Raw genomic sequence first — 10508 nt, forward strand, 5'->3', positions numbered from 1 at the left:
GTTGCTTTGTTTTCACCGCAGTGGTTGTGAGACAGTACTCTCGCCCTCGATCGAGGAAAGGGCCTGCAACATCAGTATTTTCACCGAACTTAAATCTTCAAATTCGATCGTGTGAATTGTGGTCTGATTTATCCTACCCTATTCAAGCTAGTCTACCCTACTCGGTCAATCCCATCTTCTAGCATCAGAATTACCTACCCTATTCAAGCTAGTCTACGCTACCCTACCCTGTCACCCCTATCATCCTGCATCACCACCATTAACTACGTTTTTGTTCAGCTAGTTGTGTGCTCAATTTTTAGTGCAATTAAAGTTTAGAGCATACGATATAATAAATATATTGATTGGGAAATCATCTAAATTTAAACATATATAAATAGAACTAAAATGCGTTCAATACTGAGACATAGTACATATTTATATCTGGTTCTAGACTTGGATCGTCGTTGCAGGAGAAGAGATGATGGATTGATGCCCTAGCAATGGCGAAGGAGCGAAGGGAATCCTCTTCAACGGAGGAAGACGAGGACAAGAAGCATCGCCATGGAAGCTCCAAGAAGAGGAAGGAAGGAAGGAGGGAGGACAGAGATGAGTGCTCCGCGGACGAGAAGAAGGAACAGTTGAACAGGCCGAAGAGGAAGCACGAGCATCGAAGAAGCTCGCTCAAGAGTTCTAAGGGTCGAAGAAGTTGCGAATCTGACGAGTATTCTTCCACTTCCGATTCATATTCGGATTCGTCTTCGGAGGATTCTTTGAGCGAGCCGGATTCGTCGCATGGGTCGGAAGGCGAGGAAGAGCGCAGGAAGAGGCGTCGGAAGGAGAGGGAGAGGAGGCTTGAGAGGGAGCGGCGTTTAAAGGAGAAGGAGAGAAGGAAGCGGAAGAAGAGAGATGAGAGGGAGAAGAGGAAGAAGAAGGAGAGCAAGAAGAAGAAGAGAAAGGACTTGGGGAAAACAGCGGCAGTGACGAATTCTTGGGGAAAATATGGGATCATTAGGGAGACTGACATGTGGTATGTCTGCAAAAGTGATTTTTTTATGATGTGGGCACGATTTTCTCTGAATCACATTGTAGGTATTGTCATCTATTGGCTCGTTGCCCTGGAATAAGAGGAATTATTTGCATTTTTTGTCGATGTTTTCATGTTTAATTTTTCATTCGAACGGTTCTGGGTCAGCCTCCAACATGGGTAGTTGATGCTACGAAGTTGTTTTACTGCTGATTTTGAAATTCAGTGCCAGTTTTTTACCTTCCTCATCAATTTTAATTCCAAAACCGAGGTTGGATGTTGCTGATAGCTCTTGTATCACCCGTGCCCAGGAATAAACGGCCAGAGTTTACTGCGTGGTTGGCTGAAGTTAAAAAGGTACTATTTCCTTCATCTGCATGTGCACATTGCAAGTTATTTTCTCTTAATTTCTTCCCATTAAATTCCTTACTATTGTCTCAAAAGAAATTTTGATGTAATGATGGAAACCTGCTAATGTCTTATTTTTTATCTATTCGCACAAGCCAACCTTGATAAATCTATACAGATACATCCCCTTCGTCGGCTGACTGGGAAACTCCGCCTTAAAATCTTATTAAAATTGAAATATTCAAATAAAACTGTGCTGCATAAGAGAAGAATATGCTGGCGAATCTCTTCGAAAATCAGATAGAGATCTTAATGCCAAGTTTGTCGATTGTTGAGCTGGAATGTAGTGATTGGTGAAGAAGAGTTGGCTGTTAAACAGAAAGAGCCCAGTCAAAATCCATTAAAGCCCAAATTAACGTTCATTGTATGTAATTAGGTAGGTTTCCCGGCCTTTCCTCTGCAGAATCTAAGTATAGCAAGGCCTGGTCTCTGCCGGCGTGATAATATAGTATTTACAGGCTAGCCTTACTCCCAGATCGATGTCTATGTTATTCTTCTCTAAGGCCCTCTTAATCCTTTTCCAGTCTCTAATGCATTGTTTAGCCATGATTCTTATGGGAAGTCTGCAAAAGTTGTTTCGTATGAAGGGTTTTGTTCTATTTTGGCCGGTTAACTGTTTCTTCAGATTATCAAACTTGTCACTTTCCTACTGAAGTTTAATCATCGTGCTATTGCTTTTTCAGTCATCCTGGGACTTATTTGTTGTGATTTTGGGTTACGACTTTAGGTTAATTTGGAATCATTGGCCAATTGGGAGGAGAAACAAATGTTTAAAGAGTAAGTAGCCAAACATCCAATTCTTGAGATCTATCCTCCTTACTGTATTTTAGCAATTTCTAGAGAACTTCAAATTTTCTCTTTTTTTTAACTAATTCCCAGTGTGGTTATTTGTTTTCAGATTCATGGAGGATCATAATACTGCGACATTCCCTTCAAAGAAGTAAGTTATCCTAGACTTTCGTTTTTTTCTCATGTTTTTCATCCTGCATAAGGGATACACTAGATATCTATCGAGGATCAAGAATTCAGAGGTCTAAATGAAAGATGGACCTCACAACCGGAGGATAATTTTTTTAGGCATGAATATTTCTCCCGTCATTCCATTCCCTCTCCTAAAATAGAAATATAAACTGACTAACTCTCCCATAACTCAAAAGTGTTATCAGTCTAGCCTTTCAGTGGAGATTTTAAAGATGGCATCGTGTCAGGGAATTATTTTGTCCGTTATTGCTGTTTACTTTTCTGAGTCTATCAGGCGATTCATGTGCATTTTATTATTTTGCTGTAATCATTTTGTGTTTGACATTTTAGAAATTCAAGAAACAGACATTTTCTTTGGTCGGGGAATCCAAAATTTTGTAGCAAATTTGTGACTCAGATTACTTTAGGCCATGTTTATACAAAATTTTGGTCCTTGTAGCAAATTATTCCTATTTATGACTATCCAAAAATTTCGTTTTTTCTTGGTGCTTGATGATGACGTTGTATTCAGGATAAGCTGATGGTGGCTGATTGTATTCAATTACAAATTAGAAGATTAGAACCCCTTCGGGAGAATATCAATATTTGTGCCTTGGTGATCCAAAACCTGAATGCTTATCAGTAAAAAAGGACTCCATTTTTTCGTCATGTGGGAAGCTGCAGAACAATAGATTTCTGAACTTACATTTCAGGTGTTCTATTAATGATCCATATATTCATTAATAGAACACCTGAAATGATCTTTCATATATTCTGTTATGTGTCAGCTCTCAAGGTTAGAATAGGAGTTACTCTAAACTGTTGTGACTTTTATTAACGTAATTAGAAATAGTGATATGATATCTGTTACGATCCACTCCATCTAGTAAGCCCACTAGGGGCATTCTTGTCTTTTGCATCTCATTTAAATATGTAGGCTTCCTCGTTGGAGGGCAGAACATGAGTTGTTAGTCATAAGTTCCCTTCCAGTAGTCTCTTCTCTCTCGACGACGTCCACTCCGTCGAGCTCTGTCTCTCCGGTGACGCCCACTCCACCGCTCCTCTGCCCACACTTGACCCCTCGGCGTCGTCCACTCCGCCGGGGTCAACCTCGTTCTTGATGCGATCCTGGCTGGGATCGTATCAATATCCGATAATTCTTGATGAGAATTCGAGATTGGAGAAGTCTAAAAAGAGGACTTCGCCCAAGAATCATTCCTGAGAAGCAACACAACTCCAGAAAGAGTGGAATCAGGACTAAAAGCAGTAAAGAACGCAAAGTGGCCAGATCGGCAATGTTTTTTCTGGATCAGAGGACCTCCCCTATCCAGTGTCTGAACGAACCTCCTACAGAATTATTGATTCTTACTGGAGACGACTCACTTGTTTATAGTATTTCTTCCTAGGTCTAAACTCATGTCGCACGTGCATCCTGAGTGTACCGAATGTGCCTCTCGCCTATCCCTTGTTGTGGCTCCTTGAGCAGGAAACCCGGTAGATGATCCAGTGGCATCGTGTGTGTGCCTTTTTCAAAAGATTAGCACATTTCCCAAAAACTTCAAGAATGATATCTTAATAGTGTCTACTGATTTCTTTCATCTTTTTTTTTAAGAAAAAAGGGAAGACCACCCAGATCTCTGTCATCTGTTGACCTCTAAAATATTGCTCCTTTTGTAATTTATGTGATTTTGGGTTCAGATACTATAACTTGGATGCATATCATATGCGTAAGATGAATAAGGATATGAAGAAGGCCTACAAGAAACCTGCAGAAATAGAGCGCACTGTTTTCAATGACGAAGAAGTGCGCAGGTAAAGAAATGTTCTACTTCAGCCTTTTCAAAAGTCTTATGATTATTTAACCCTTCAATTCATTTATGGCGCTTTCATTTCATTTTAGAGTATTTTGGAACGATCATGTCAGTCTTTTAGGGGTTTTGCATTTACTCTTGTGAGGTAATACTATGGATGTGTCAAGTATTGTAATAAGATGATGTTATTACAATATATTTTTTAGCAATTCGTCAGAAATTAATTGAATTCGTCTGTCTTATTTGCATTTCAAATAAGACTAATGAGGGTAATTACTGTGTGTTGTATGTGACCATCCCGATGCTTGTAGGCTGGAAGAAGAAACTGTATAAATAGATATGTAAAGTCTAAAGTTTGTTTGGAACTATTCGAAGAATATGTACCTTTTTTTGGAGAACTTTTCTTCTAATTGCTAAAAATATGAAATTGAATTTAATTATCTAAACTCTCAGAGTGTTTGATATTTTTCGCGAACATTAGCAAATCCAGTATGTGAAAAGAAGAAACAACATTATCCCCATGTATCTTCTCGTTCTTCTTTGTCTGAAGATTCTTTGCGGCCCAATTTTTGCAGACAAGAAATGCTCAGGGTACGCGAAAGACAAAAGGATGAAGAGGTTGAAGCGCTGAAACGTTCAATGCAGGCTGGAATGGTAATTAAAATTCATAAATTCTTGCATCTCTTTTAGCTGATATAGCTTTTGTGAAAAATTTCATTTAGGGAAAGTGATGCGATCATAAAATGTCATTCTTGTTACAGTAAACATCACATGTTATCTTTTTCCTGACGATCTATCTTGCTCGCTTATCAGGCCCAAGCTATGAAGGAGCAAGCCCAGTTGAAGGAAGAAATGGCGTACCAATACAAATTAGGAAATTTGGAGGTATCATTTTCTCTCTCTTAATACACCTATAAGGATGTCGCTGTATATTTTTCCAATGAAATATTTGATTAGGTTGTTGAATTTATGTTTAATCTCTATTTATGGATCATCTCATACATAGACTTCGTTTCCTTGGTTAGGCTGCGGCTGCCATTCAGAGGAGATTGGATCCTGACGTGGCCATGTGAGAGAGAAATCCATGTAGCGAGGCCATATAGATGGGTTCCTGTCATCTCTCTCTCCTCTACATATCAAAAGGTATGCCTCTTTGGGCTTATATCAAACGCATGTTATGCCTCGGCATGCAAACTGATTGTACAGCCCCAGATTTTTCTGAGCAATATCCTTTTTCTGGCAAAAGTCGTCTGCTTTTGCTACAAGATTGAGATAACATGATGAAGAAAAAATCATAGATCAACAGCGGCGAAACTTGGGATTGTCATGGAAATGTTACCTTAATTTTCTATGTGGTATTTTTTTCCCGCTGGAGTCATCCACTGTTCACTACAAGATGAATAATATCATATATGATAATGTTAGTTTTTTTCTCCAGGATATCTTTTTACTGATTTTTCTACTTTCGTCACCAAAATCTTTAACCACAGAGTAATCCCTAGTTATTCATTGAAGTTCAGTGCATTTTTTGTGCATCTTTTCTTTAAAAGAAGAGTGTAAATGTTGATATTATTTTTAAGTCTTTGATTTTTCTCTTTATTTTATCCTGCTTTTTCATGCAATGATTGGCACAGTTTCAGAGAATATCTTAACATTCCTATTAAATATTTTGGTACTAGTTGGTGGGAAACCTAACAGCTACTACACAGAAAAAAACATTTGAATGTTAGAGCTTACATTTTTGCTATCTGGAGCCTTCCAATTGGAAAGGGAGAACCACTCAATCAAGTGCAAATGCTAAAGACTGTTCCATCATTTCTCATTCTTTGGTGTACATTCCATGTTCCACTCTCCATGTCAATGTTAAGGCCTGATGTATCATAAGTCAAGCTACATAAATGTGAAGAGAATAACAGGGAAGTGGAAAATTTAGTGATTTCAAGTATGAGAAGCATCAAACTGAGGGGGTCAATACTAGTGGAACATTTGAATTAAGATGAAGGGGGTCATATCTTACAAACTTGTATTCCATTCAAGGAAAGAGGAAAAAGATCAGAAGAACATGATCTGAACTCCAAACATCATCAAATTTAATGTGCAGAACGATCTGAATTCCCAAAAGTTGACTCAAAGACAGAGCCATTGGTAGAAAAATCACACCGCTTAATATGATAACAAAATCCTCAATATTGATGTTCTGAATCTTCATCCTATTATTTTAAAAAGCTAAAAGGTTTTTAGGATATTTGAATCATATACAATGATGTCAAAGTTTGTTGCTAAAGAACACATTGTTCATAAAATATGGGTTTTAAAAAAATTATTTAGTATGCATACCTATGATCGTGTATGGAAAATAAAATCAAAGTTAGAACTTTCTATGGAAGTAATATCTTATGATGCCAACACAAAAGTAGACATGCAGATTCATAGAGGTCTCCCACCCATTTTTATCTGGCTATAACACACTAAGATTTTACTATAATAGTGATGAAATTAGCACAAAAGAAATGGATGTCAAGAAGATTTTTGAACCAGAAAAGGAGGGTACTTCTCGAAGATCAGAAATTAAAAATGTCTTATTAATAGGTATCAATGTAATTGCACTTTCTAATGTCTTCCAGTTGTAGGTAGACACGGTTGTTCTGTTATGTTCATTTGAAACAAACAAAAAATTCGCACAGAAGAACCGCACAGGGCCTTGTTCTTCGTTCTGTTCTTTTTTTGTGCAAAAATGAACAAAATTTGCACATTCAAACAAAATTTGCACATTCAAAAAAAATTAGAACAAAATCCGCACAGTGAACAATAGAACCGTACACTGGTCTGTGCGATGATATGTTCGAATTTGATATTGTTCTGTTCGGAAAACTGAACAGGATAAAAAATTCACACAAATTCTCACAAAGGAACTGAACAACCATGTCTAGTTGTAGGACAAGTTGAGGAGAGAATAAATATATGTGCATGAAGATATAGGTAAAAAGTAAGAATGTTCATTATTTGGTAAGTACGTTATTATCATATGCCCTCCATTTTTCCTCCTCCACTCTATAGCTATTGGGCACCAATAAAATGGTATCAGACCATGAAGAAAAATGTGAAAATTTTCATGGAGAATGTGTATCATTTGATACAACATTACCACTAATTTTGCATAGATTGAATGTGCTATTGATATTTTTTCAGTGTCATGGTTCATGGGGAAGATCCAAACCAATGACCCATTGGTAATGGGGGAACCAACTAAAGATCAACCCAAAGACCATGGGGGAATATCGTTTGGATCAAATGTAAGCACACTTGAGGAATACTTACCTAATCTCAATCCATTTTTCAAAACTCCACAAGAAAATGACAACCAAATTTCTGGTTAGAATTTATAAAGGCTGAAATTTTAAAAGAGGGATCTCTATAATTTTATTACAACCAGAATTATTGTACAGGAAACATGTGTAAAAGATATTTCATTGCATTCATGGTCAGGATAACCTCTACATTGTCTCCTTTGCACATGCTTTGACCTTGGTATCATTAAATTTGAAAACGTCTTGAAGGAAGTAATACTTGAGGCTTTGCTCATTAAAAGTTTTAATTTAAGCCTCATTTTTTACATGACACCGCAAGGTTTATCCTTAATATCTTAAATGGATATCCAAATTGATGAGATTAAATTTTCTATATAGCACAGGCTGATCATCTAAATCAAGTATCCAATGCTCTCACATGTACCCTAATTAATAAATTATTTGACTTTCAAGTCAATCATATATTCCACTTTTTAAAAGCTTGATTAATTCAAGCCTTATCCATTGTTATCAGTCTGAGCTATTGATAACAGTATCTAAGGATTATACTAATGTGAATTCTCATAAATAAACACTAACTGAATTATGATGACATCATATTATAGAGATCACTAGTCTTTTACCACGTGTTCTAAATATTTATATTTGAATGATACTCTAGAAGGACATCAAAACATCCAGATAGAATACAGTATCTAGTCCCAACCATATGATGAGTTTATTTGACCCTGCAATCATTAGTGTGGAGACACTGAGGACAGATAGTGGGTATTCTTTCGGGGAAAAATTCCCTGAATTAACCAAATGATAATCATCCCACATGATGCAAGCTCAACATGTCAGTTGGGATAAATCAAGTCATAATCATTTATTCTATATGATTATATAGATAATAAACTCCGGTAACTTACTATTTATTTATGAGACATGGGCCTAAAGGATCATGCATAAATGGTATTTTGGACATCAGAAGATATACTTAATGTTTAGGGTTTTATTAAAAAATAATATTAAGTATAAATCGGGGAAGGCCCTGAAATAAATTACCCAGTCCATAACCTTTTAGATGCCCCACTCTTCTTCTCCTTTTGGCCACTGGCTCCTCTCCACTCATGATGCGATCGGAACAACATAATGACGACAATAGAATGATAGCAGGGCTCCTCAAGATGGAGAAGATTTCCAACTTTAGCATTATTTTATTGACCAAAAACACAATCAACTTTGACCTAGGTGTGTTCAATGCCTTCCTTGGTCCGTCATTTTCAATTTTAAGTGCTTCCTAGAGCATTTTTTCTTAATTTTAAGAGGTGCTTTAAGTCCACTAGGAAAATTAAAAGAACACTAGTCATCCTTGTAGATTTTCCTGTAAAGATGCTCTCTGATGAAGGAAAATTGTGGTCTTAATTTTAATGTTAGTTTTTAATTTTATAATTCTTATTTAATTTTCCTGAATCAAATAAAAGTTCTAATTATGTAACTCTAACAAATACGTATAGTAGGAGTGATGTCATCTCCCTAAGGACTATCCTTGGAGGTTAGTTGAATGATTGAGTTAGGGTTAAGGAAAATAAGTTAATAAAATTTAAAATAATACAAATTAGTTATATATTTGAGTAACATAACAGATAAAATGATTTTAAAATAAGACAATGATAAGTTAAATATAAGTAGTAAGAAAAAAATAAGTAGTAAAGATTACGAGAGAAAAATAGGTAGAGGTAAGCCCTTTATAGTATAAGATATTAAATACATTATTTATTACAATTAATATTTTTATAAATACAAGAGATAGTGAGTAAGTGGAGAATGAAGTTTATCTATATTATTATAATGAAGCAAAATATTAAGATTTTAGATTTTAAGAATTTTGAAGTATCTGGAATGATGTTTTTTGAATAAGTTTTTAAGTATTTTTGGGATTTTATGACCATAAGTGCAGACAGAAAATGATTTTCTGAATCACAATATGACTTTTCCTGAGTTTTTTGACATTATATTCATGGTTTTTCTAAGTCAGAATATATATTTGATTATCTTTTCTCAGTTATATTTAATTTTATATGAATTTCAAGATAATTTTGAGGTTTTTATCTTGGCCGCACCAGGTGTCGCCATTTAATTTGTCGAATGGCAACCAACCGACGATTATGGCTAATGATTGGCGACATCCAGTCCTTAAAACTCATAAGAGAAAAAAATGAAGGAGGTCAAGACGAAGTGACGATTAGATGAAATGATAACTAAGGAGTAATTTTTATAAGAAACTTATGTTTTGGGTTTATATTGAAATTATGGTTTGAAATAGGGAAGGTCACATAATGTGGTTCAAAAATTTGCACACATGTGATAATTTTTCAGTTGCACCAAAACCCTTGTAGAAATCGAGGATAAAAATCCTTAACCCTAATTAGGATTAATTACAAAGTCCTTATAGGGAAGAGGAGAGATTCTATAATGGGCCTGTTAACCTGGGTCATTACAATGACATAAAGGAAATAATTGGAGAAGCCCATTTCAACACTCCCCCTCAAGCTGGTGAGTGGATATTATCCATTCCCAGCTTGACACACAACTCTTGAAATCATGTAGTAGACAATCGTTTGGTGAAGATATTGGCCCATTGTTGAGCTGAAGGAATGTACGATGTGCAGAATTTTCCGGACTCAAACTTCTCCTTTGATGAAGTAACAATCAACCTCAACATGTTTAGTGTGTTCATGTTGCACTAGATCATGGGCGATGCTAATAGCATATTGATTGTCACAGAAAATTTCAGTAGGCAGATCACAAGACAATTTAAGTTCTTCAAGAAGATTGGTGAGCCACAATGCCTCGCAAAAGACTTGAGCAAGAGCACAAAACTCTGCTTCAACACTACAATGAGAAACCACTGACTGCTTTTTGTTGGGCCATGTAATAAGGTTGCCACCAAGAAAAGTACAATATCTAGTCGTTGATCTTTGATCAACATGGGAACTAGCATAATCAGCATCTGTATAAACATCTAAATGA

At 36.1% G+C, this 10508-nt stretch overlaps 1 protein-coding gene across 1 annotated transcript; it reads left to right on the top strand.

Annotated features, from left to right (window-relative positions):
- The first annotated feature begins 415 nt into the window (after window positions 1-415).
- On the top strand, window positions 416-5563 carry LOC144710443 (nucleic acid-binding protein). Its single transcript, XM_078584215.1, has 8 exons — window positions 416-1009; window positions 1318-1363; window positions 2142-2191; window positions 2313-2354; window positions 4073-4186; window positions 4761-4839; window positions 4999-5070; window positions 5211-5563. Exons 1-8 carry the CDS (start codon window positions 483-485, stop codon window positions 5256-5258), a joined length of 978 nt encoding a protein of 325 aa, XP_078440341.1. The 5' UTR covers window positions 416-482; the 3' UTR covers window positions 5259-5563.
- The last annotated feature ends 4945 nt before the right edge of the window (window positions 5564-10508 follow it).

Source organism: Wolffia australiana, chromosome 12 (assembly GCF_029677425.1).
Source record: "Wolffia australiana isolate 7733 chromosome 12, ASM2967742v1".
NCBI classification, from domain to species: domain Eukaryota; kingdom Viridiplantae; phylum Streptophyta; class Magnoliopsida; order Alismatales; family Araceae; genus Wolffia; species Wolffia australiana.